Raw genomic sequence first — 27,024 nt, forward strand, 5'->3', positions numbered from 1 at the left:
AGAAAGCCATCATCATCTCCTATCTGTGAATAATTCTGAATATGCTCTCAAGCTAGTAAAATGTTCACAGTGGACCACATCTTCAGTAATCTCCACAAGTTTGCAATTTTTCAGGTAAAGCTGTACTTTAATGTGTCCAAATAAATTCATTGTTCTCTCGATCTCATAAAAGCTTTTCTTTGTTCTAATACTCAGAAGGTGTCAGGCTGTGAATCCATACTTTTTAGAACTCATATTACAATATGGGGCTTTCATGATTTTTAACTGTTCTTCGGCCCTTGAAGTACACTGTTATTCTGGATGTAGGCTTACTCATGGTGGGCTTTGTCCTCACGTTAGGGTAATTTATATTTCATTTCTTACATATCTTTTAGATATCAAGAGGAATTTTTTCCAAATGCAAATATGCCTTGCCATGGGAGCACATACACAGATCACCCGCAGAGGCCCACTAAAAGAAAAAACTACCTACAAATTCATAACCAATCCTTTCTCTAGAATTATAAAAGGCAAAAGATATATCTAAAGAGAAACCGGAGTATTCCAGAGTTGTAATTTTGTATGATTTATAAATTACATGATTAATCTGATTTTTTCTATTAATATCTTTTCTCACTAAGCTATAGTCTATATCTTTGGTTGGGCTCCCCATGGAGCAGACGGAGAAGGAGACAGTGGGATTGGAGCAGGAGGTTTATTTAGCAAATGTTTTTGGGATCCTCATCTGCGGAAAGAATGGGAAGAAATGGGGATTGAGCGGAGGAGGAGCTGGTTTGTGATATAATCTCAACCAAGTCCTCACCTGACCCCATGGGAATCTCCGAAGCTGAATGGCCCTTCAGAATTGTCCCAAATTAGAGTAAGAGGGTCAGATCTTTGTTTGCCTGGCATTGGATTTAGCCTGCCAGAAGAAGGGGATGTGACTGACTTGAATGAAGTGACTCTTCAATTGCTAAGTTACTTCCAAGTTCTGATAGCCAGGGCTGGCATCGTGGATGTGCAACTTGTGTAGTTACACAGGGCTCCAAGCTTAGAAAGGCCTCACTCTTAGTTTAATACTCTGCCATCTTTGTCTTAAAATTCTTAATTTTTTATCAGGGAGCCCCAGATTTTCATTTTGCATTGGGCCCCACAAATTATGTCATTGGTCCTTTACAGGGTTCTTCCTCTTGGGCACCCAGATTCTCTCCTTTCAGTCAATGGGTCTGGGTCCAACAACTGGCTTGGGTCTGGAAACTGGATGAGGGATCATTTTTATTGAGGTGTTTGCCGTCAGCCTACTGATCATCCATCTTGATTTGACTGTACAGATAGAGCAGTACCCTTGCTAACTGACCATCTGTGTTACCATGTTCTATAGACCCTCTCCATATCTTTCAGGCTGGCATGCTGGACTGGCCACTTATCATAATTGCAGCCGTCAGGTTTCTAACAGTTATGTACTAACAGTTATGTACCCTCCATTAATTGGGGTCCTATCATGTCCCTTGCTATCAGTGAGCCCAAATGGGTATTTATTACATAATGTAATGTGGGTCAACACTGTATCCCAGAAGCCTGTTTTAGTGCTGGGCACATTGGTGTTCATAATTTATTAAACTCATATTATCATATTGGGCTATTGCTACCTTCGTCACTCTTCTATTCATCACTTGATGCCTATCATGTGTTAGAACTGATGCCTTGTTAGAACTGAGGCTATGGCATTGTTGCCTGCTCAAAGCCTATTGGGAAATTCACCTAATGTGGTTAACAGGTAAAACTGATTATATGGGTTAAGAGCCTTAAGAAAATGGTGAAAATGTTATTAAAGATCACCTGATGGTGCAGCTCACTCCCTAGCAAGTCCCAACAGAGGGGACATTTGAACAGTATCTTTAAAAACACATGCTTCCTCCAGATCCAGAAAGCAGCAAACAGTCAGCAGGAGGAGTAGGATTTCTGGGCACCTTATACTCAGACCTCATCATTTCATCAGTACTATTTAGAACCAAATTATAGTCCTTCCCGTCCTCCTCTCCACCACACCGCCCCCCCAGGATCTTTTCTTTTTCCAATGCCTTATGAAATCTTTCCTCAACTTACCCTCTTCAAAGTCAGCATTTTGCTGTGCAGAAGTCTGTCATCTCTAAAGTTCATTGTGCCCCTTCTATATTCCAGAGCATTCATAAAAACCTAAAGTAGTCTAAACTTAATGACCCACAAGTCCCTGTTTATGCCTAAATTTGTTTCTAGACTGTGTATTCCTTAACTTCATCAAGAACAGATCCTTAGAATTCCATGGTTTAACTGATATGTATAGCTATAATATGAAAGTGTTCTTTACAGTTTTAAATAAGTTACATGCATTGGTTTTCCTTTATTGTTTTGTTCTTCTCAAAGGATTCCACTTAGGTCTGATTTTTTCCCAGACAGAAAATACTTGTTACATACTTCCTGCTAGATTATCACTTGAGATTGTCAAAACCTACCTTTATCATTCAGCGCTCTCTTGCTCTGAAGCTTTCCCTGAGCTCTGAAAACAGGCCTGAGACTTCCATCTAATCTACAAAAGGAGCACTATCCACTGGTGCTGGCAGATGGACCGCTTGAGGTGTTAGATGATGATATATGGAAACATAAAAGGCAAAATTAAAATTTGCTCATGAAGCTTCTCTCTTAACCTTCCAATCATTCATTGCTTTGTTTGAAACATTCTTGCAATGGAATTGAGTTATAATTCAATTTTAAGTTTTTGGGTTTTTTTGGTAATCTTACTAATGCTTTTTCAACTGCTAACTCATCTACAAACAGTTATGTTGAGGAAAAAGACCAACTTGCAGTTGCTTAGAGAAAATATGGAAGTGATTCATCACGTATACATTTGTAAATTTTTGCTCAGGCCATAGGTTTTTTCCTCAACTTTGATCTTCAGAAGTACACTAGAGATACTTAAATAACAGAATATCCACATTATGTCACTCACAAGAATGGCTAAAAAGAAGGGGCCAAAGTCAGGTCAGTAACACTTTAATAAAACGAACGGAATCTGTTATAACAACAGCTTTTTATTACATGGATTCAAATGAACAGCAGACCAATCATGTTCCCTGAAATTCAACACTCACATTCAACAGAGGCCTGATAGTGCGCTCCTCAACGCTTGTAGTTCTAAGGGGCTTCCTTCGAATTCCCTTTACAAAGCCTTGCGCAAAGAAGAGGTTAAGCACCAGTAAGAAAGACTGTTGCTAGCAGTAGTTTTAGTCTTCATCATCTTCATCATGGTCATCAACAACAAACATGCAATTTCTTCCTTCTATGTACATGGCATTGTAAAATGGGTGCTACACTCTGCCTATGGTACAAAGTTTATAAATACAATATACCAATACAAAGTTGAAGCCATTAAAAAGAGCTTAATAACTACCAGGAGATAATTAAATCTGGGGTGTTGATGTTGATGGACTCTATGAAGAGATTTAGAAATGACACACAAACTCAAACATAGTAAACATTTTACTTGGGAAGGGGTGAAAGGGGGACTTCTTATGTGCTACGGGGGGTTTCAAAGTTGCTTCAGGCTTACTTTCTTTCTGCTATTATCTTTAAATACTGTAAAGCATTGTGAGCTGCGTCACTCTGGGCATTGCCACAGGAGATCCCGGAGCCATGACAGACTGTGATGGGACTGGTGGATAGTTCAGCGAGACACTGATACTGTCCATTGGCACTCAGCTCTTCTGCAATGACATTCAAACCGCACAGTTAAGACCAAGTGGATAGAAAGCAGATTCTCTGTGAAAGCAAGTTTTTACTATTGTCTTCCTTTATAGACCTATGGTATAGGACTCTGCTTCCTCCACATCTTTATCATCCTTATACAAACAGACACCAAAACACAACTGACTCTAGTAGCTCTCAAACACAACTGGGCTTCATAATCACCTGACGGAGCTCAAAAGAAATGCAGGCTCAATCAGACACACAGGACTAGGGGTTGGAGTAGCCAGATTCTTGCATTTCCTCTTAAGAGCTCCCAAGGCAATTCTAATGTGTCTAGTTGAACAGTGTTTGCAAACTGAACCACAGTGACTTTTTTAGAGAGGAAAAAACCATTTGCTAGAGAACTAGAGAGATTGTCTTCTTCCCTATGAAGTCTAGAGTTACTTTCAGTAGACATCTGAACCAGGAAATACAGGGTTCAGAGCAAGACTTCTCTCTTGCCTTCAATGTTCTTTTGTTATACATCTATGCAGATAGTCTAGTTCCATACTGCATATGGGTTAGGGTGTTTTAAAAATACCCAAACTCAGGAAACAAATGTTCTTCTCATCAATGGATCAATCACTGTCACTAAAGACGGTTAGATGACACAAGGGAAAGAGGTAGAAACAGGTGAGTTACAATTTGTTAAAAGTGGTCATGATTATACGCTATTTCAGCTAGAGTCCATATAACAGGAAACATCCAGATACAGTGGAATGACTTCATGTGTGAAGAGGCTTTCTAGTGCTGGCGTTGAGACTCTTTTGTTTTCTTTTAAATTGAGGTAAAATTCACATAACATAATGTTAACCATTTTAAAGTGAACTATTCAGTAGCATTTAGTATGTTCACGATGTTGTGCAACCACCACCTCTCACTAGTTACACAACATTCACAACATTTCATTTCCCCCAGAAGAAACACCAGATACATCAAGCAGTTGCTCCCTGTTTCCCCTCCCCTGAAGCTCCTGGCAACCATCTTGGATTAACCTACCCTGGATATTTGATATAAACGGTATCATACAACATGACCCTTTTGTGTCTGGCTTCTTTCACTTAGTATGTTTTCGAGGTTCATCCATGTTGTAGCATGTAGCAGAACTTCACTTCTTTTCATGGCTGAATAATAATAATTGCATGTATATCCCATGACTGATTTATCCATTCATCTGCTTATGGACATTTGGGCTGTTTCCACCTTTTGGCTACTGTGAAAAGTACTACTATGAACATGTGTGTACAAGTATTTGTTCGAATACCAGTTTACAATTCTTTTGGGTATATACCTAGCAGGATTGCTAGGTCATATGGTAACTCATTCGAAGAGCAGCAAAACTCCCGTTTTCCACTGCAGCTCAACCATTTTCCATTCCCACCAGCAGTGAGGAATGCTACAATTTCTCTACATCTTTGTCAACATTTGTTATCTTCTATTTTCTTCATCATAGTCATCATCCCAGTGGGTCTGAATTAGTACCTCACTGTGGCTTTGATTTGCATTTCCCTGATGACTAATAATAGTGAGATCTTTTTGTATGCTTGTTGGCCTTTTGCATATCTTTTTTGGAGAACATTTAGGTTTTTTGGAAGGTAACTGCATGGACGTTAGGCCAAATTAGGGGCACCTGGGTGGCTCAGTTGGTTGAGTGTCCAATTTCAGCTCAGGTCATGATCTCATAGTTCATGAGTTTGAGCCCTGTGTCAGGCTCTGTGCTGACAGCTCGGAGCCTAAAGCCTGTTTCGGATTCGGTGTCTCCCTATCTCTCTCTCTCTGCCCCTCCCCAGCTTGCTTTCTGTCTCTCTCTCAAACAAATAAACCGAATTAAAAAAAAAAAAGGCCAAATTAGCTGTGGTTTTTAGATTGCTGTTCTATATTTACAAGAACTACTTAGTTCTTAAAATTGGTAAGATTCGTTTTAAAGGCATCATTAATTCATAATCTCAAAGGCCATCTTAAGTTTCCTTCTTTTCCCAGATTCAAAACCATCCATAGTCCTATTCATAACACGGCTTATTCATCTCTGTATCTTAAACACTCAACAAAGTGTAGATACTTACAAATGTTTGTGGGAGATGCAGGAGAGAAGCATCAAAGGAAAAGACTTCAAAAGGGAAGGGCTTGAGAAGGTACAAGGCCTTAGGACATGTTTACATAGCTGACCACTGCTGCTGCTGCGTAAGGAATGCCTAGAGCCATTAACATTGTCCAGGGCGGATCCTCCTTCACACCTGACCCTTCCTAGTGTTGTAGAAACCAATTAACTCAAAATTCAACCTTGAAAAGCTAAGCCATTAGATTGATTAACACACTTGCTTAGCTGACTTTATGCACGTAGTCTTTAGCAATTATCCTAATAAAAAGAAGCTTCATTCTGGGGGGTCTTCATTCTGACTCAAGTATGAGGACCTTCACTTAACTGCACTTTGTTTGTGGACTCATCTTTTGTGACTCCGGCCATACTCCCTGCAACATATTTATTGAATGAATCGTCTCCCATCAGCCATCTTTTCTGACAATGTGTCCGTACTAAATTCCCAGGTTCTGCATCATTTTCAGTATATTAAGATACTGCACTCGGGAAGTAGCAGACAATCAGAAGTTCTTTAAGCACCTAAACACCACAGCTAACAGCTCCTTCAAGCTAGGTCCCCATAGCCCACTGGGGATGCTATAAGGGATATCAAATTCTTCACATATTACACGTTAAGTCAAGACACCAAAGGCACATGCACACAGGCCACAAACACAGGCTGGCTTTATAAAGCTAATTAAAATCCAAACTGACTTTCTATGTAATTTGTCCACGTTTGTCTATCTAAGTGATTAAGAGCTCAAGGAAATCTAGAATAGCTGGGATGGAACAGAGTTATAAAGTACTTGTCCCCACTGATCTCCTTGAATGGGCATATGGCGACAAAGTGGAGAGAAGGGGTCTGGCCCCCACAACCTTGGTACTTATTCTAGAAATGTGGGTGCCTTTTTATTTGTCAAGCTCTCCATCAGGGCTAGTTTAATAGACACTGTATCTGTGTCTGGGGGCCAGACTGTATCTGTGTCTAGGGGACTCCTCCCCTAATCTGACTCTACCACTAACTAGCTGTCATCTCAGGCAAGTTTCCGAACCTCTCCTGTGCCTTACTTTCTTTCCTTACATGTAAAAATAATACACCTATTTCACAGGATTAGTTTGAGAATTCAGTTAAGTTGAAATATGTAATATCCCCACAACGGTGCCTGGCCTATAATAAAACTATAAATATGAGCTACTGTTTTTATTATTACAACTGTATAGATGATAGCTATTAGCATTATTTATAAGAATAGGACAGATCAATGATAAATATTACTATTCTAATTATATATATGTATAAGATATGTATTTATTATAAATAAAAATGTATTTATAAGTGTGTGTGTGTGTGTGTATATATACACACACACACATATATATATATATATTATATTTGTAATCCCTGGTCAATGAAATAAATTATAACACAGGTTTTGTTTTTCAAATACATTTTAAAAAGAAACAGGTTTTGAGGTAAGCTAAGGAAAAAAATCATACCTATATCCAAATATGTTATATTAAAACCTTGTTCCTTGGCGATTTCACTAAGCAGCTGGATGTAATCTGTATTTGGAATACTGAGGAGGCTTCTTTTCAGTAAGTTGATCTTTTCACCAGGAGAATTCCTCAAGGAATGCCAAGTACATCCTAAAGAATGTCCTACTACATTTGTCTGAAAAACAGAGATGAAAATTAAGACTTTTAACTCTGACTGAGCTCTAATGCTATGATATAATTAAAAGTATTTATTAGGCACATTTAATGCTCTCTACCAGAGAGCGTGTTTAAAAGGATACCATTTGGTTAAACTTCCCATTTAAAGTAGACAACACCAACAAGGACACTCTTAACAAATACCACAATGTTACAGAAGAAAGGAACACATACAATAATATACTGGAAGTATTTAAAAATACTTTTGTGTAGGACAAAGGTCTCTCAGCCAAATTTTCTGATGGCCACATTAAGATGTATGTTAAAAAGAAGATGTCTTAAGAAATTTAAGAGCAGTATAAACCAACCTGCAAATAACTGAATCTGCCTAATGGAGCAATTTACAAATTAAAATAAAAACCAATGTTCTTATCTTCATGATTTCCTGTATTAAATACCAACCAATCACTGTAACTAACAGCTGTAGAGCAGAAAACAAACTGTAGAAAAGGTGTGATGTGCAAGTTAGGTTTGAGAAGAACAAGTCATTCAAATGAAAGGAAGGACGTCTAAAAGTTCTTATCAGACTTTTCCCAGATCCCAACTGAGTTTATGGTTTTTGTTTTCTTTTTTCCCCTTTTCTTTATTCTCCCTTATATCCTTCCCTTTCTACCATGTTCATTTATTTTTCTCAAATTGCTTTCATATCGTACGCCAAAAACAAAGTAGGGTAAGCTATTCTTAGTCTTATTTATTTTTAAAATTTTATTAATATAACTTGTCAAGTTGGCTAACATACAGTGTATACAGTGTGCTCTTGGTTTTGGGGGTAGATTCCTGGGATTCACTGTTTACATACAACACCCAGTGCTCATCCTAACAAGTGCCTTCCTCAATGCCCATCACCCATTTCCCCCTCTCTCCTATCCCCCCCATCAACCCTCAGTTTATTCTCTGTATTTAAGAGTCTCTTATGGTTTGCCTCCCTTCCTCTCTGTTTATAACTATTTTTTTTCTCCTTCCCTTTCCCCATGGCCTTCCGTTGTTTCTCAAGTTCCATATGAGTGAAAACATGTATCTTTCTCTATTTCCCTTACCATAATATCTTCCAGTTCCATCCATGTTGCTGCAAATGGCAGGATTTCATTCTTTTTTATTGCCAAGTAGTATTCCATTGTATATATAATCACACCTTATCATTTCATCAGTTAGACATTTAGGCTCTTTCCATAATTTGGCTATTGTTGAAAGCACTGCTATAAACATTGGGGTACATGTGCCCTTTCGAATCAGCACTCCTGTATGCTTTGGATAAATTCCTAGTAGTGCCATTGCTGGGTCATAGGGTAGTTCTACTTTTAATTTTTTGAGAAACCTCCACTCTGTTTTCCAGAGCAGCTGCCCCAGTTTGCATTCCCACCAACAGTGCAAGAGGGTTCCCATTTCTCCACATCCTCACCAACATCTGTTGTTGCCTGAGTTGTTAATTTTAGCCACTCTGACTGGTGTGAGGTGGTATCTCAGTGTAGTTTTGATTGGTATTTCCCTGATGATGAGTGATGTTGAGCATCTTTTCATGTGTCGGTTGGCCATCTGGATGTCTTCTTTGGAAAAGTGTCTATCCACATCTTCTGCCCATTTCTTCACTGGATTATTAGTTTTTTGGGTGTTGAGTTTGATAAGTTCTTTATAGATTTTGGATACTAACCCTTTATCCAATATGTCATTTGCAAATATCTTTTCCCATTCTGTTGGTTGCCTTCTAGCTTTGTTGATTGTTCCCTTCACTGTGCAGAAGTTTTTTTATGTTGATGAGGTCCCAATAGTTCATTTTTGCTTTTAATTCCCTTGCCTTTGGAGATGTGTTGAGCAAGAAATTGCTGCAGCTGAGGTCAAAGAGGTTGTTGCCTATTTTATTCTCTAGGGTTTTGATGGTTTCCTGTCTCATGTTTAGGTCTTTCACCCATTTTGAGTTTATTTTTGTGTATGGTGTAAGAATGTGGCCCAGTTTCATTCTTCTGCATGTTGCTGTCCAGTTCTCTGAGCACCATTTGCTAAAGAGACTGTCTTTTTTCCATTGGACACTCTTTCTTGCTTTGTCTAGGATTAGTTGGCCATACATTCGTGGGTCCAATTCTGGGTTCTCTATTCTATTCCACTGGTCTATGTGTCTGTTTTTGTGCCACTACCATACTGTCTTGATGATTACAACTTTGTAGTAGAGGCTAAAGTCTGGGATTGTGATGCCTCCCACTTGTTTTCTTTTCAACATTACTTTAGCTATTCAGGGTCTTTTGTGGTTCTGTACAAATTTTAGGATTGTTTATTCTAGCTTTGAGAAGAATGCTGATGCTATTTTGATTGGGATTGCATTGAATGTGTAGATTGCTTTGGGTAGTATTGACATTTTAACAATATTTGTTCTTCTAATCCATGAGCATGGAATATTTTTCCACTTCTTTGTGTCCTCTTCAATTTCCTTCATAAGTTTTCTATTGTTTTCAGCATAGAGATCTTTTACATCTTTGGTTAGGTTTATTCCTAGGTATTTTATGGTTCTTGGTGCAATGGTAAATGGGATCGATTTCTTGATTTCTCTTTCTGTTGCTTCATTAGTGGTGTATAGAAATGCAACCCTCAAGAAAGTTGGGATAGAAGGAACATACCTTAACATAAAAGCCATACATGAAAAGCCCATAGCTAATATCATCCTTAATGGGGAAAAACTGAGAGCTTTCCCCCTGAGATCAGGAACATGATGGGGATGTCCACTCTCACCAGTGTTGTTTAACATAGTGTTAGAAGTCCTAGCTTCAGCAACCAGACAACAAAACGAAATAAAAGGCATCCAAATTGGCAAAGAAGAAGTCAAACTTTCACTTTTCGCAGATGACATGATACTCTATGTGGAAAACTTGAAAGACTCCACCAAAAAGCTGCTAGAACTGATACATGAATTCAGCACAGTTGCAGGACAGAAAATCTTAGTCTTAATTATTAGTGAGCCTGACAGAGGTTAAAGAATTTTCAAAAAGATCACAGGGATGCCCAGTATATAGAACTGAATAATCTACAAAATTTATTAAATAGAGGTTTTTTTTTTTAACTAATAAAATTGTAATTATTTTAAGTTTTTATTTAAATTCTAGTTAATACATAGTGTAGTACTGGTTTCAGGAGAATTTAGTGATTCATCATTTACATATACTACCCAGTACTCATCCTAACAAGTACCCTCCTTAATAGTCCTCACCCATTTAGCCTATCACTCAACCCATATCCTCTCCAGCAACCCTGTGTACTTTGTCTCTTATGGTTTGCCTTCTTCCTCTCTTTAAAAAAAATTTTTTTTTCAACGTTTATTTATTTTTGGGACAGAGAGAGACAGAGCATGAACGGGGAAGGGGCAGAGAGAGAGGGAGACACAGAACCGGAAACAGGCTCCAGGCTCCGAGCCATCAGCCCAGAGCCTGACGTGGGGCTCGAACTCACGGACCGCGAGATCGTGACCTGGCTGAAGTCGGACACTTAACCGACTGCGCCACCCAGGCGCCCTGTTCTTCCTCTCTTTATATTTTTCCTTCCCTTCCCCTATGTTCACTTATTGTTTCTCAAATTCCACGAGTGAAAAAATAGGATAGTTGTCTTTTTCTGACATATTTTGCTTAGTATTAACACATTCTAGTTCCATCCATATTGCAACTGGCGAGACTTCATTCTTTTTGAATTTTGTAATTGTGTACACACACACACACATCTTCTTTATCCATTCATCAGTCAATGGACATTTGGGCCCTTTCCATAGTTTGGCTATTGCTGATAATGCTGCCATAAACATTGGGCTACACGTGCCCTTTCGAATCAGCATTTTTGTATCCTTTGGCTAAATACCTAGTAGTGCAATTGCTGGGTCATAGGGTAGTTCTACTTTTCCTTTTTTGAAGAACTTCCACACTGTTTTCCAGAGCAGCTGCACCAGATTGTATTCCCACCAGCAGTGCAAAAGTGTTTCCCTTTCTCCACATCCTTGCCAACATCTGTTGTTGCCTGAGTTGTTAATTTTAGCCACTCTAACTGGTGTGAGGTGGTATCTCAATGTGGTTTTGATTTGTATTTCCCTGGTGATGAGTGATGTTGAACATCTTTTCATGTGTCTGTTGGCCATCTGGATGTCTTGTTTAGAAACGTGTCTATTCATGTCTTCTGCCCATTTCTTCACTGGATTATTAGTTTTTTGGGTGTTGAGTTTGATAAGTTCTTTATAGATTTTGGATACTAACCCTTTATCTGATTTGTTGTTTGCAAAAATCTTCTCCCATTCCATAGGCTGCCTTTTAGTTTTGTTGTTTCCTTCACTGTGCAGAAGCTTTTTATGTTGATGAGATCCCAATAGTTCATTTTTGCTTTTGTTTCCTTTGCCTCCAGGGACATGTCTAGTAAGAAGTTGCTGTGGCCAAGGTTGAAGAGGTTGCTGCCTGTTTTCTCTAGGATTTTGATGGTATCCTGTAGGTCTTTCATCCATTTTGAGTTTGTTTTTGTGTTTGGTATAAGAACATAGTCCAGCTTCATTCTTCTGCATGTTGCTGTCCAATTTTCCTGACCCTATTTGAAGAGACTTGTCTTTTTTCCATTGGATATTCTTTCCTGCTTTGTTGCAGATTAATTGGCCATACATTTGTGGGTCCATTTCTGGGTTCTCTATTCTGTTCCATGGATCAGTAGGTCTGTTATCATGCCATTAATATACTATCTTGATGATTATAGCTTTCTAAAACAACATGAAGTCTGGGACTGTGATGCATCTAGCTTTGGTTTTCTTTTTCAACATTATTTTGGCTATTCAGGATCTTTAAATAGAATTTCATATTCCTTAGTTGGAAATTTAAAATTTGGTTTTTAAAAAGTATCATTCTTTGATATAGTAATTGCAATAGGAACAAATATATAATGAAAAATAGTCTCTTTTGCTTACTATCTCTACCCAGGAAACTTATGTTGCCCTCCCCAGAGGTACTTAATGTTGAAACATTTCTTCAATATCCTTCTATAACTGTTCTAAATTCAAGCACACACAGTCTTCTTTTCAAACAAAAATGATAGCTTACTCTTCTACATCTTGTTCATTTTTCTCATGTCAATGCACATATATGCACTATATTTATCTTACCAGTCTTCAATTATGGGTTTTAGGTTATTTCTGATTTCTTGCTTTTACTAACAATGTTACAATAAAACTCTTTTGCACTTGGATGTCTTTACCTGTAGGATAATTTCTAGAAGTAGAACTGAGTCACAGAACATGTATGCTTTTAATTTTGATAAGTACTTCCAGACTGATTTCTAAACCAATTTATACCTCCATCAACATTCTTGGAGGGTGCTTGTTTTCGGATACCCTCGCCAACAGCAGGTGCTATCGAACTTTGTAGGTTTCATCAATCTAAAAGGTGAAAATTGTTATCTAGTTTAATGTCCATGAATGAAGCTGATCATTTTTTTTTTAACCATTTGTATTTCTTCTACAGGGTTATCTTTTTTATTGATGTGTAAGAGCTTTTTATGTGGTACAGAAAACAGTCCATTTATAGATCAGTGTTCCAAATAATTTCTTCTTTCTTATTCTTAGTTTTATTTACAGATTTTACTGCCATATAATAGGTTTTGTGTAGTCAAATTTATAAATCTTCTACTACTTTATAGCTTATAAGTTATACTAAAATGTTTTTCCCTATGCTAAGAATTTTAAAAAGGAAAGCTCTTCCAAGTTTTCTCATACTTGGTTTCAATTCTTATGGTCACACTTTTTTTGTTTTTTTTTAATTTTTTTTTTTACACATTTATTTAGTTTTGAGAGACAGAGAGAGACAGCATGAGCAGGGGAGGAGCAGAGAGAGATGGAGACACAGAATCAGAAGCAGGCCTCAGGGTCCGAGCTGTCAGCACAGAGCCCGATGCGGGGCCCGAACCCATGAACCGTGAGATCATGACCTGAGCCAAAGTCGGACACTTAACCGACTGAGCCACACAGGCACCCCATGGTTATACTTTTTTTTTAATGTTTAGTTTTGAGAGAGAGAGTGCGAGCAGCAGAGGGGCAGAGAGAGAGGGAGATACAGAATCCAAAGCAGGCTCCAGCTCTGAGCTGTCAGCACAGAGCCTGTCAATTCTTATGTTCACATTTTGATCCATCTGAAATTTATTTAGATATAAGGAATAAAGAAGCAACCTAAATATGTCACACATACACAGGTATATACAGCTTCCTCTCCCTTCCTCCCTGCAAATGTGGCTGTTAAGTTACTTCTACATTATTTATTGAATAATCCATCCTCTTGCCCATTGATTTGAAATCTCACTGTTACCATATCCTATACTCCTATATGATTATGGTCTATACTTGGGTTCTCTATTTTATCCTTTGTCTATTCCTGTACTGGTACGTGTTTTATCACTATAGATTTACAGTATATCTGGTAAGGTATAACCCCACCTTCGGCACTCTTTCTTTTCAGTTTTCTTGGCTATTCTTGAGAGTTCATTTTTCCAGATAAATGCAGTAAAGCTGTATTGAGATCCAAAGTGAATTCCAGTAGATTTTTTGTTTGCTTGTTTGTTTGGTTTTTAAAGTTTATTTATGTTGAGAGACAGAGGAGAATGAGCAGGGGAGGGGCAGAGAAAGAGGGAGAGACAGAGAATCCCAAGAAGGCTCAATGCTGTCAACCCAGACCCTGATGGCTTGATCTTATCAACAGGGAGATCATGACCTCAGCCCAAATCAAGAGTCAGATGCTTAACCAACTGAGCCACCCAGGTGCCCCAAATTCCAGTAGATTTTGAGACTACATTACCTTCTTAAGTACTATATTAACAATATTGAGTCTTCCTATTGTTAATAAAGAAACAGCTTTACATATATTCAATTTCTGTTAAATCCTTCAGTAAAGTTTTAAAGTTTTTTTCACATGGGTCCTGCACATTTCATTTTACGTTCATTCCCTGGCACATTATCCTCTTTTCTATTGTTGAAAATAAGATCTCTTTTATTCTACCTCTTAATATCTATAAACTGTTGATTTTTTTCAAGTACACTTCAAAAAAGATTTCTATTTTACTATAAAATGATCAATGTTACCAAGCTCCATAACTTTTGTTAAGTAATACACACACACAACAAAAAGTCAAATAGTACAGAATTATAAAAGCAATAATCCTGAGCTTTGCTCTATCCCTACCTTTGGTCCCCTTTCCAGAAGCAATTTTTAAGTATCCTCTTTAATTATTGTGGTGGTTACTTTCATAACTGTAAATAATATGAAAAGCTATTGATTTTATATATTAATTTTATGATCAATTACCTTGATAAATTCTCTTATTCTAGCAGATTTTATAGGAACACAATCATATTATTTGCAGTTAATGATCATTTATATCTTTTTTTGATTTTCAACCTCTTATTGTTTTCTCTTGTCTAATTATATCGATTGGTACCTCTATAACAAGGTTTAAAAAATGCCATTAGTGGATATCATTGTCATATTTATGAAATTAATGGGAAGGGATGTAATAAGTAAATATATAACTATGATTTTGATTTTTTTTTGAGGTATATATTTTGAATCACAATAGGGATATGTTAATAGTGTTTATCAATGATTGTCAAATATCTTTTTGGCACCCATTGGGAAGATTGTTTTTCTCTGACCCATTAATGTGATTAAGTATAGTAACAGATTTACTAACCTTGAAATATCCTTGCATTCCTGAAATAAACCCAACCTCTCTATGGTATATTATTCTTTTATTGTTCCACTGAATATATTACTAAGGTTTTTCACTATAAGGGAGATTAATCCATAATTTTTTTCCACCAGGATTTGCTATTGTCAGGTTTTGGTGTTAGTGTTATTGTTGTTTTTGGAAAATAAATTTAGAAGCTTCCCCTATGTTATAGACGTATTGCCTGGAAGAGTTTAAATAGCATTGGAAATTACCTCTTCCTTGAAGATTTAACAGAATTCACCTATAAACCAATCTGTGCTTTGTGATTCTGGTGTCATCTCTGATCCAATTTTAAAAGAAGTGGATGCAATGTTTTATGTTTTTCTATTAAAAAGGTAAAACCAGAATCATATTAATGTGTATGTCTTTGACTTTTTTTCTCTAAGAATGAGCCCTTATTTTATCATAAACTTGGCACTGCTATAATCTTCACTTCTCATTCCCTACCTCATAAATACACAGATAATGAATGTACCACAAGATGTATCTATCTCTAAATATCAGAATCGCAAGTAATATGTCACGTGTAGCCTAACCTCTTAAGCTTTACATTTGTTTGCCCAGCTGCCTACTATCTTTACTTAACATATTCTACAAACATTTCAGATTCAATACATTCTGCATTTAACTTACTATCTTCTCCCCGTTAAATCCCACTCATCTTCTGTGTTCCCCATATTATTAAATGGTGCCATCATCTACTCAGTTGCCAATCTAAAAATGTTTATTTTCCTCGTTTTCCTTACTCCCCACATCCAATCAGTTACCATGCCCCATTCACTTCGGTTTTTGAAATAATTTTTACACACTGACCATTTCAACTGCCACCAGTGTGGTAGAGGCCACCATCATTTCTCATTCGTTTTCTGTAACAATATTCTAGCACGTCTCTAAGACTTAGTCACTCACCACAGTGCAGCCGGTGATTCCACTTCTAATCCTGTCCTTCCCAGATTAAAATTCCTAATGATTTTGCTCTGCCCTCAGGATAGAATTTAATCTCTTTACTATAATAGTCCCTTCCAGATTTAATCCCTCTTTGCCTCTCTGGCCTGACTGTTTGAGACACCCTCCTCCAAATTTATGCTCTATCCACACCAAATTATGTAGAGTTCCCGGATGGCATATAATGTATTACTCCTAGGTGTCTGTACGTGCTTTTTTTTTTTTTTTTTCCCCCTTTTTGGGTTTCTTTTCTCCTGTTCTCATCCTAAGGTCTTGACTTAGATATTACTTCCTGCAAGAAGTCTTCCTGAAACCCCTGGTCTTGGCTGGATCCTCCTCCTACGTTCCCAAGCACCCTCTCTATGGACCAGTTTGTTGGGGTCTTTTCTCTTTCAGTAGGCTACAAATTCCCTAGGGGCAGAAACTGTCTTATTCACAGTATGCACAGCACTTGACACAAAGTTTGGCACACAGTATGAGCTCACTAAATGTTTGCTGAATGGATAAATGAATGCATGAACAAAGGCATGGGAATGCATTGTTAATTTGAAGGCAAAAATGGCACTACTGGCCTATCATTTTAGAATCCATCATATGATTTTGAATTTGTGTCTCCCAAGCCCTCTTACCTAGTCACCCCGTGACAACTAAAACTGGGGTGGTGTAGAACTGAACAGTAAGGAGATTTTTCAAAATTGCAACTCTGAGGTGTCTATACAAGAAGGAATCTAGGGAAGTTTCCTACAGTAAGAGCTACTTAATCACATTGACATCATACGTATCTTGATCATTACTCACTAAAGAAATGTGGTTCTCCGGAGAAATATTACTGAATTTGGCAAGAAACTTCTCAGCAGCGTTTCTCTTGGCTTGTTTTTTTGATGCCCCCTTTCCTAAATAATTAAAAAAAAAAAAAGTAGGTTTAGGAAAGAAATTAATGTCCACAGAGAATAATCAGATGTATAAAATATTGTTTTTGATGATTTTTATACACTATTCTTTTGCTGACCTGCCATCTTTGCTTGTTGTACCTCATACAACTGTTAATTCTTACATTTCTGAAGGCACTTCTTTGGCAGTTTATCTTTAATAAACTTTAACTATCTTTAATAGTTATACTTTGTGTTTGGAACAGCTCTATTTCCCTATGCCTAGCTTCAATGAATCCCATTTGGTTTAACTGTGACCAAACATTCACATTTATCAAGGTACATTTGAATTGTAACTCTTATCTCTTGATGCCGACTTCTTGCTTGTAACCTTCTATACACTGACAACTGTGTGGAATTTTTTTAACATGAATAAAAAGGGCTTAGGGAAGATAACTGCAGTTGAAAGACATCATAAGTATCATTTACTTCCATCTTGTTATTTTATAGATTTAAAACGTGAGGCCCAGACGGATTCGTGATAGGCCTACCTTTGCACACCAAGGACTGCATCAAGCATGGGAGCTGAAGTTCCCACTTCTGGTTCAGTGCTTTCTGCATTGGTCCACACTGCCTCTCAAGGGCAAACAGTTGATAACTATTTGAAACTACTATCTAGCCAAGGTAAAATTTCATTTCATGCCATTTTAAGAATGATAAAAACAGGCTGCAGAAGTGAAAATAGGAACCCTCACTAGTGCTCTATTAAGAGACTTTTTCCTTGTAGTTTCTGGCCTTTACAACATGGAAGTTGCTAGCATTCAAAAGGATGATTTCTACTTTATTTTTATCTCACGCTAGTTTTTGCCACCTAGCCTCTTATTAATCATCTTGTCTTCAAATGTGATCTTCTTCTAGTCCTCCAATCTTCTACAATAGTTGTTGAAACTCCCAAGAGGTTCACTATTGCTTTTTTCTAAAATGATTTTTAAGTCATTAACACATCAGTGCAGACTGTGTAAAGGGTCAATTATTTGCTAGTTTCCATTACATGATTTTCCATGATTCTGAAAAATATCAAATTAATAAGTATAAGAATTCTTTAAAAAAATTTTTTTTTAAGTGTTTATTTATTTTTGAAGGAGAGAGAGACAGAGTGTGAGCAGGGGAGGGGCAGAGAGAGAGAGGGAGACAGAGAATCTGAAGCAGGCTCCAGGCTCTGAGCTGTCAGCACAGAGCCCAGCACGGGGCTCGAACTCACAAACTGCGAGATCATGACCTGAGCTGATCATGATCGGACGCTTAACCGACTGAGCCACCCAGGCGCCCCTGAAGTATAAGAATTCTTAAGCCAAATATTTAACTTAAGTTCAATTGCAGAAAGAGACAGCAGAACAGGAGTGTATCAATTTTTCCCCACAGAAATATTTGAAAGGAAATCACAACAGAAATTTCTATAGTCATTCATCATGTAAAAATATTTCAAATGTCTTCAGTTTTAAGAGAGTAAAAAGAAGTAACTACCAGTTTCCATAAATGACTCGAGCCTGCAAATTGTGGTATATTCTCTCTTGTGAGCAGGTCCTCCCTCTTGGGAAAGGGTATATTCAGGAAGTCTCCAGCCATGATGAATAGCCAATTCCTAGAAAGTGGAGATGCGGCTTTAGTAGTAATTTTTCTATGCAATGGCCTAATCACATAAACGATATTCTTTCATGATTTTGATCCCATTTCTAAGTTTGAAAGGAATAATGATATTCTGCAATGAAAAAATGGGGGAAGACCCTACATTCCCCGTAAATACTCCAGCATTTTATATCTTGCAAGCCCACAATACTAAAACTGAAGCAGTTTACCGCTAGGATAGGAATGGTGTTCTTCCATTAAGCCATAGAGAGCCAATATCAAAGAGCTCATAGAGAAAGAGGAGCTACTATTGCCCTCTCGGGGAACATCAGTGAGGACATCTACAGGTCTCACTGTCATTCAGTTCCTAATGCCTCTCTTTCCTAGTTATAGACTTCCTGCCCACAGCTAGCTAACTACTGCATTGCAACAACAGCAAGATGAGCAGAGGCGGCAAACAGACAGACTTGGACAAAGCTGAGGAAAGATCAGGGGAGAACACTATGGAAAAACTCAGACAGCAAGAAAGGGACCAAAGGACTGGCTGGGTAATAGGGAGGGGAGCTGTCCAACAGAGCACATGGATAATCTGCAAGAAGGATATTCCGCATGCAGAAATTCAAAGCTGAGGTTTTTTGTTTGTTTGTTTGTTTTATAGAATAAGCAAATAAACTACTTCCCCTTTCTTGGGTTAGGCTACCCGATTTGGGTTCTTTATAAAGTCTTCTGTTCTAAACAGAAGTAGAAAGAGGTTTGTCACAAGAGTGGCAAGAAATATTCTTAAAGTATAAAACACTCTACCCATGTGCACTGAGGTCCTGTTGATCTCAAATGAGAATTCCACAAACCAAAGGCAGATACTGTATATGGAAGAAAATCCAAAACGTAAATAAATAGGAAAATAATTTCAAGTTAGTGCTGTAATATCTAATGATCACAACTGGGAAAGCAAAATATCATACCATCTTATCTCTAAAATATTTATTCCTTATTTCAGCCCTTGTGATATCATCAATACATGACATCTTTCTTCAACAGACAACATGTTAAGTAAGGAAAAACTGTGCAACGTACCTGTAATGAACCAATAGGATTAAGCTGGTTCTTTGGTTGCTTAGAAGGGTCGGGCATTAAGGGGTCAGGAACTGCAAAGCTAAACATTTTTTTAAAGTGTTATAAAACAAAATACTTTTCCCCAAACTATTAAATAAATGACAAGCATTTCCTATTTAATCCTCTATGCCTTTGCTCTTGCTTCTTCATGGAATGCTTTCTTTCCCACCTGAATGAGAACATGATTTATCTATTATCCGAGCTATATCTCAAATGCCACTTCCACTAAGAAACCTATCCTGTTACTCCAATGAAACATAATCTCTCCCTCCTTAGAACTGTTGACATTTGGGTTGACCCTTTCTTAGGCAAATTATATGACCATAAATTATACTCTTACAAATACATGTAATTTGTCCATCCCTCACCACACCTCTCCCGTGTTCAGACTGTCAAATCCTTGATGGTAGGGCCTACGGATTACTTACCTTCATAAGCCTTGTAGTGCTTTGTATATTATGTGTTCAATAAAAATGTATTTAAATAAAGCATACTAATGTTACAGCCACAAAAAGGGAAGACTAACAATTAGGCAATTTAGCCTGGTAAGGTGAATGATACAGGTCATAAAGTTGTTTTTTCCCCTCATATAATTATGGAAGAAACATTTGTCTGATATATCATCTGCTCTATGCTAGAATGATCCTTCTAAGACTTACATATATCCTGCATAAAATAGATGGCCTGCATGAATCTGGTTCCAGCACGTGGGGACTGTAATCAGGGAAAAAGAGAACAATCTCTTCTAACTAGTTTAAATTTACTAGTTAGTTGGGGGATGAGTGTGTAACACTGAATAAAGCTGCATTCAAGGTTACTATCACCTACAAGGCTGAAGAGTCACTTCTTTGGTGACAAAAAAGGTTCAGTTATTGGCGCTTCTTCAAGTTTCCTTTCCACCTGCCAGAACTTCAAGCTTTACATAGGCTGATGGGATATGAGTATCCACTTACAATGCTGCACACCGAAGCTACCCAAATAATTGTGATGGAGAAGTGAGAAAGTCTCTGTATTAAATCAGGCCACTTTAGCCCTGATTGCAGCTTAGTAATTCCCATCTTATCTGTCAAGAAGCACAAATATAGGGGCGCCTGGGTGGCGCAGTCGGTTAAGCGTCCGACTTCAGCCAGGTCACGATCTCGCGGTCCGTGAGTTCGAGCCCCGCGTCAGGCTCTGGGCTGATGGCTCGGAGCCTGGAGCCTGCTTCCGATTCTGTGTCTCCCTCTCTCTCTGCCCCTCCCCCGTTCATGCTCTGTCTCTTTCTGTCCCAAAAATAAAAAAAACAAAAAACAAAAAACAAAAAAAAACGTTGAAAAAAAAAGAAGCACAAATATATAGTAAAGTTTGTTAGCCTTTTTTGCTGACAAAGCGAAGTGCTCACGTGCAGAAAGGACACTACGTACACTCGTTTCTACAAATGTACTCAACACTTTGGGGTGACCTTTGGACTGCACAGAAATAGCATGGTCACCACCAGCGAGGGGAGAATCCAATACTGCCATGCCACTTGGCATGTCTAGAAAGCCAGCATAAACCAACTATAACATACGACCCCAAAGAATCAAGAATCATTTTGTGAGATCTGAAGTTTGTCAATGCTTCATTCTAAACTACTCAAATGGTTTGGAAGAGCTTAGAAATGGGAGGAGCACTGCATGAGGACCTAAGTACGTGCTAAAGCAAAAGTTTTGAGGCTGGAGAAAAACTCATCCTAAATTCCCATGGGACTCTGCTGTCAACTATGAGCAGATAAACCAGACTTAACCCCAAGAATAACTGAGTGCACGTAAAGAGAATCTGAAGGCTCAGCATGCCCCAGGACATGTCCATCAGAAACCAAAGGACATCATCCAATGATACATGAGATGCTCCGGGACCAATACTCTCCAAAAGCACCTGAAGTGATAACACAAATTCATTTTGGAAAAATCATGTCAAGAATTAACATCCCCCTTAACATCTTCTTGTATTTGTTATACATTCCATAATAAAAGGAAATCTCTTTGTCTCCTTCTAAATTAGAATTCCTAAGAGTATTTTCCACTGATCTTTTTCCACTTCATTCCTTGTTTTCTGTAGTACAGAAGTTATTAAAGTCTTAATACAGTAAGATACTTGCCAGAAAAACTGGGGTTTTGTATTGTCGCATCCCAGTGAGGGGGGAAAACGCCTAGTTCACGAGACCTTTCATTTAACAGTTAATTGGTGGAGTGAATTTCTTAAGGATAAAGTTGTCTTTAATGGTGACAGGTTTTCACAAGGAAATAGAATTTTAGAGCTAAATACTAACAGCTGTTGACTTTGTTGCTTTTGTGACCATGTTCAAAATTTTAATCTTACCTCAGCCATGATATTTTTGAGCTGCAGAATACAAAGAAATTTAGCTCACCAAATACTTGCATTGGCTTTCAAAATGTTTATGGCAGCCTCTGCAGCTCTATGTTTCGCCAGCTTCTTACTTGTACCTTCACCTGAATTAAGGTTAAGAAAAAAATGTTTTTATATGCTGTGAAAATATGAGGCTTGCATAGCTGTTTGCATAATGCAAAACAAAGTCAGTACAGTTTTTGTATATATACACGCAGGTAATAAAAACATACTACATACTGTAACAAAATATTCACCATATGAAATTAATATATGAAAAACCCATGATTTTAAACATTTTACCTATTTAACTTTATGAATCCCTATATTAAAAAAATCTGTATATGTTTATTACATAAAATGGTAATGAAGCAGGCCATGCCACACTTTATGAAAAATACAACTTAGTATTTTACTTTTCCTTATTCCTAGAGAGAGAGGAAATTCTTCTGTAGCAAGAAGTTTTCTTCAAAGGAGCAGAGCTACTTATATCAACCCTATTTGACAGCAAAATGTACACAATTTTATTCTTATCATCCATCCTATACTGGATTAAAGCCCTGACTGGCTAAGCAGTCCTAGATACATGTTGGGTACAGTGGGAGAAGGTTTATACAGGTAAGATGAGAATTTATGTTATGTGTCTTTGATATAATCTGTATCTCTTAGTAGTCAATGGGGTGGCAGGGGGTAGGCCTGACTAATCACTGAAATTGAAGCCTAATCTCAGTAAGAAATCACACCTGCTAAATAGTAAATCCAACTAATTTCCTTCTGAGTTCAAACTAGGTGTTGAGAACCCTTCAAAAGTGGTACCAAAGTGCTGATGTCCATTTCTTCACTGTGGAAGAAAGAAAAGGGATATGGAATGAATTTCAACTGTGACTCTCAAATGTCTGAGGACATACAACCCATATGCCTTTATCTACTAACATAGTTATGAGGGATACGGTGGAATATGAAACAGAATCCCTGCCCTCAAAGAGCACACAGCCCAGTATGGGATTTCGCCTGTAAATACGAATCTGAAATACAGTCGTATGTGTTACAACAAGCCTAAGTGCAGGCTGGAGGGGAAGCACACAAAAGGGGTAGCTCCTCTACTTGGGAAGGATTCAGAAAGTTTTCATGCAGGAAGAGAGAACTCAATGAGGACATAAAAGATTAGTAAAAGCTAGTAATGTGAAGAAAGTTGGGGGTTAGGAAGAGTATTCTAGGCAGAGAAAAGAACACCTGCAAAGGTTCAGAGGCGACACAGAGCATGGTGTTCTCAAGAGCTCCAATCAGTTGGTAGGTGAATGCTTAAGGAGATGAGTTTTGAGATGAAAGGCTACAGAGTTGGAGGGGAGGAAGGGAGATCAAAGAACAGTCTCCGAAATCTGTGCTTCTCAAACTTTAATGTCCCTAGTAATTGCCTGGGAATTTTGTTAAAATGCAGACTCTGATCCAGCAGGTCTGGCATGGGGCCTGATATTCTAGAGCAGTTGCTTCAAGTGCCCAGGTGATACTAATGTTGCTGCTGATCACACATTTTGAGAAGCAAGGCTGTTAAGTCCTATTAAGAAACCTGTATCTATCCAGAGGATGATGGGCAAACCACCGAATGGATTTTAACAGCAAGAAGGACACAAAAAGATTTGAATGCCAGTGTCTTTTGAGGAATGGACAGCCTGAGACTGGAAGCTGAGAGAGCAACTGTGAGATAGCAGCTGTGGCCCAAGTGCGCGAAGACAGCGGCCGAGACACCAGCAATGAAAACAAAAGGGAAGGAGGCAGGTACCAGAGACGCTTAGGAATTAAGACTTAGTGGAAGAGTGGCCAAGAGGCAGAGGGATGGGAAGGAGTCAAGAAAATGAAACCCAACACTCTACTATGAGCGAATGGGTGATGGTGGTGCCTTTACTGATCTAGGGAATAGAGGTGGAATAGATCTAAGGGAAAAGAGATGGATTCAGTCTGGGCCATCCAAGTGAAGATGCCCAGCAAGCACAGGTTGGACGACTGTTCTGTAACTGGGGCTGGGTTGAAGACGGATTTCAGAATTATCAACCTTTAGATAGTATTTGAAGCTGTGGAGGCACATAAACTTGCATAGGAAGACAGGGCAGTGTGGGGAGAGTAGGGGACCTACACAGAATAGTTGGTTGCCATAGGCTGTTAATCTTAAAGGGAAAAAGACCATTTCTTTTCTTAAATTTTCGCTGAATATTTAAAAATAGATCTGCTAAAGGAGTAATGTGATGATTGTATGGTTCATAATGAGTAAACTTGTAGCTGGCATTTACAATCCACCTGTCTCATATAGACAAAAAAGCCTCAAGATTTTCTTAAAGCAGTTTCAAGGAAAATAGTGGATTCCGGATTTTCAGGGACCTAAGCAAATGATGCCTTTCGTTTACCAGATGGTGCAACTCCAGCCTTCTTGTGGAATTGTTTTCTTAGCATTCTTCCAAATTTAGTATTCAATATTTTTTGTGTTTGCAATTAAATATACATAAGAAATAGAATGCCTACATTTACAAATGGGCAACTTCAGTTATCATTTGTTCAAGCTCACAGACCATAATAAGGGGAGTCTGAACTCTGAAACTTCATTGCTATGTGACTTTGGGCATGTTACTGATAATCTCTCTGAATCCGTTTCCTCATGTATAAAAAGAGAGATGAGGGGCACCTGGGTGGCTCAGTCAGTTAAGCCTCCCACTTTGGCTCAGGTTGTGATCTCATAGTTCCTGGGTTCGAGCCCTGCATTGGGGGCACATCGGGCTCTGTGTTGACATCTCGGAGCCTGGAGCCTACTTCAGATTCTGTGTCTTCCTCTCTCTCTCTGCCTCTCCCCTGCTCGTGCTCTTTCTCAAAAATAAAATAAACATGAAAAAAACTGAAAAAAAAAGATGACATCTTACTAAAACCTGTACAGGGTCAGGAACTAGAAGGTGCTATGAAATGAGGTATTTGAGGCTTCTGTCTTCCTCATTTTGTTTGGATACAGAATCAAGTGTGGTACAAGGGGCCTAAAGTCCCAGATGGACACTATGGACAAAGAGAAGAGGCTCAGAATATTTTGGGATCAGGTCTCTTGGCATCTGCTATAATCTATGATACTATGAAACTTGTCAGCACCTACTGACCCAGCTATGGTTGCTCCAAAAACCTTTCCTGCTTCTAATTCTTGGAAGAACCGTAGGAGGATCCTAAGGTATGTTTCTAAGCTTCTCTTGGTGTCTGGAGAGGAGAAAATGAAGGAGAGAATCAGATGAAGTTGGAAGGTCCCCATGACCTGAGATGAGAGGTCTCAGTTTCAAGAGCCTGCTCCTCACAGCTGTCCCTGGTTTAAAAAGGGCACTTTTCCGAACTGAAAAGCAATACCAAGTCTTGCCGGCCAACCCACATGGTCATCGGGGTTAACTGAGCACACAGACCTGTGCAGGTTATGTCACCAACGGTTACTCTGAAGGTGAAAGTGGGTACGTGTATTTGCACATCGGATCTTTCACATTCATAAACCGGGATGTTCTTGGTCTTCATGCCGTATTCGTGTAATACTTGAATCGGTGTTTTCCCTGGCTTAGCTGTAATCATCTTCCCCAAACTGCAAAAACCAGAAAAGGTGTGCCTTGCATGCCAAAGCGGAGAGGGAAGCAGAAGCATACAGAGGCTAGATTTGACTGCTACCAACAGTGATGCAGGAGGCGCCGAAGCTCCCCTGCGGCCAGCACCAGCGATGGCGAAGCGCACCAGTCTCCCAGCCCCGCTGCGGCGGGCAACCGGCAGGGTGAAAGGGGCTGTAAGGAGACAACTTAAAAGCGGGTGGGGAGGATTCGCTCGGGTCTTGGGTGCTGTTACCGCTCAGGACCAACCCCACATAAACCCCCTCCCGGGCGGCAGCCGCGGGCCATCTCCGCCCACCCCGCGCGCGCACCGAGACCGCAAGCGGGGCGGGGCCAGGCCGCAGACCCCGGCCCGCGCGCCGCCGGGAGGGCGGAGCCGAGTGCCGGCGGGTCCGCCCGCAGCCGCGCGGCCGAAAGCGCCGGGAGGGAGCTCTACCCAGAATGCCGCTGGAAAGCGGGCTCTCCCGCCCCGCCTCTTGTGCCCACCACTCCCGGCCCTGCCCGGCTCGGCCCCGACCGTTCGGGCGCTGACCTGAAGGTCCCGCTGTCCTCCCGCTCCAGCGGCGGGGCCGCAGCCCGATGCCTGCTCTGGGACATAGCGAAGAAAGGACGGTCTGGCGGCAGGCGGAAGAGCGGTGCCGAGCGACGTCCTCGCTCCCCGGGTCAGCCGGTCCCCGAGAGGAGCGCTCCAGCGGTGCCGCCTCCTCCGACTCCCCCTTCCCTCCCGGCTTGCGTCCCTCTTGCGAAGGGGACGGGCGAAGGCGGAGCCTCGGTGCAGCAGCGCCGGCCACGCCCCCTCGCTGTCTAGGCTGCGGGTCTTACTCTAAGGTGGGCCCCGCCTGCCGGTTCGCGGGTCTCCTGGGCGTCCTTCCCGCCCCTTTTCTTTCAGACTCCGCCCCTCTCTCGGTCCCGCTCTGTCCCGCTCGCTCCCGTCGGTACCCTGCTGTAGTCCCGCGGCTCCTGGGTGCTCGTTTCTCCGCTCCCCCCATGGCCTTGAGGAGGCCGCAGTTTTGTGTCCTTAAACGGGCGGTTTCCGGCCCGGAGAGGCGGCTTGTCGGTCGGCGAGCCTCACACTATGTGAGGACTGAGCTCAGCATCCTTGGTGGTGGGGCTGGGGGAAGTTAAGAATTGTGGTTGCGTCACCTTATGAAAAAGATTTCAAAATTCTAAATGCAAAATTGCTACGGAGCGTCCCCGGGCCTGGCCCCTAAGCTTGCGATTCGCGGTCTATCCGCCCCTGAGG

General features: G+C 39.7%; 1 protein-coding gene across 6 annotated transcripts; it reads right to left on the reverse strand.

Annotated features, from left to right (window-relative positions):
• Window positions 1-2,993: 2,993 nt before the first annotated feature.
• PRKRA (protein activator of interferon induced protein kinase EIF2AK2) lies at window positions 2,994-26,503 on the reverse strand. Of its 6 annotated transcripts, XM_040475513.1 has the most exons (8): window positions 26,314-26,503; window positions 25,593-25,762; window positions 22,193-22,274; window positions 19,765-19,843; window positions 18,589-18,706; window positions 16,994-17,088; window positions 7,316-7,490; window positions 2,994-3,719 (listed from the first exon to the last, which is right to left on the reverse strand). In XM_040475513.1, exons 1-8 carry the CDS (start codon window positions 26,376-26,378, stop codon window positions 3,562-3,564), a joined length of 942 nt encoding a protein of 313 aa, XP_040331447.1. In that variant the 5' UTR covers window positions 26,379-26,503; the 3' UTR covers window positions 2,994-3,561. The 6 variants fall into 6 exon arrangements, with proteins under 6 accessions (XP_040331447.1, XP_040331450.1, XP_040331452.1 ...); XM_040475516.1 differs by lacking the exon at window positions 25,593-25,762 and having other exon boundaries at window positions 22,144-22,274; window positions 26,314-26,423; XM_040475518.1 differs by lacking the exon at window positions 25,593-25,762 and having other exon boundaries at window positions 26,314-26,342.
• Window positions 26,504-27,024: the final 521 nt, after the last annotated feature.

Source organism: Herpailurus yagouaroundi, unplaced genomic scaffold (assembly GCF_014898765.1).
Source record: "Herpailurus yagouaroundi ecotype Mexico unplaced genomic scaffold, PumYag 140, whole genome shotgun sequence".
Classification (NCBI taxonomy): Eukaryota; Metazoa; Chordata; class Mammalia; order Carnivora; family Felidae; genus Herpailurus; species Herpailurus yagouaroundi.

Bases quoted from the DNA above. Each gene is read 5' to 3' on its own strand.
- PRKRA (XM_040475513.1), bottom strand. From the start codon at position 26,378: ATGTCCCAGAGCAGGCATCGGGCTGCGGCCCCGCCGCTGGAGCGGGAG. The intron at 18,707-19,764 runs GTACGTTGCACA...TCCACTTTCTAG, and splicing joins ATCCTATTGGTTCATTACAG to GAATTGGCTATTCATCATGG. The intron at 3,720-7,315 runs GTATGATTTTTT...ATGTCATTGCAG, and splicing joins TATAACATATTTGGATATAG to AAGAGCTGAGTGCCAATGGA.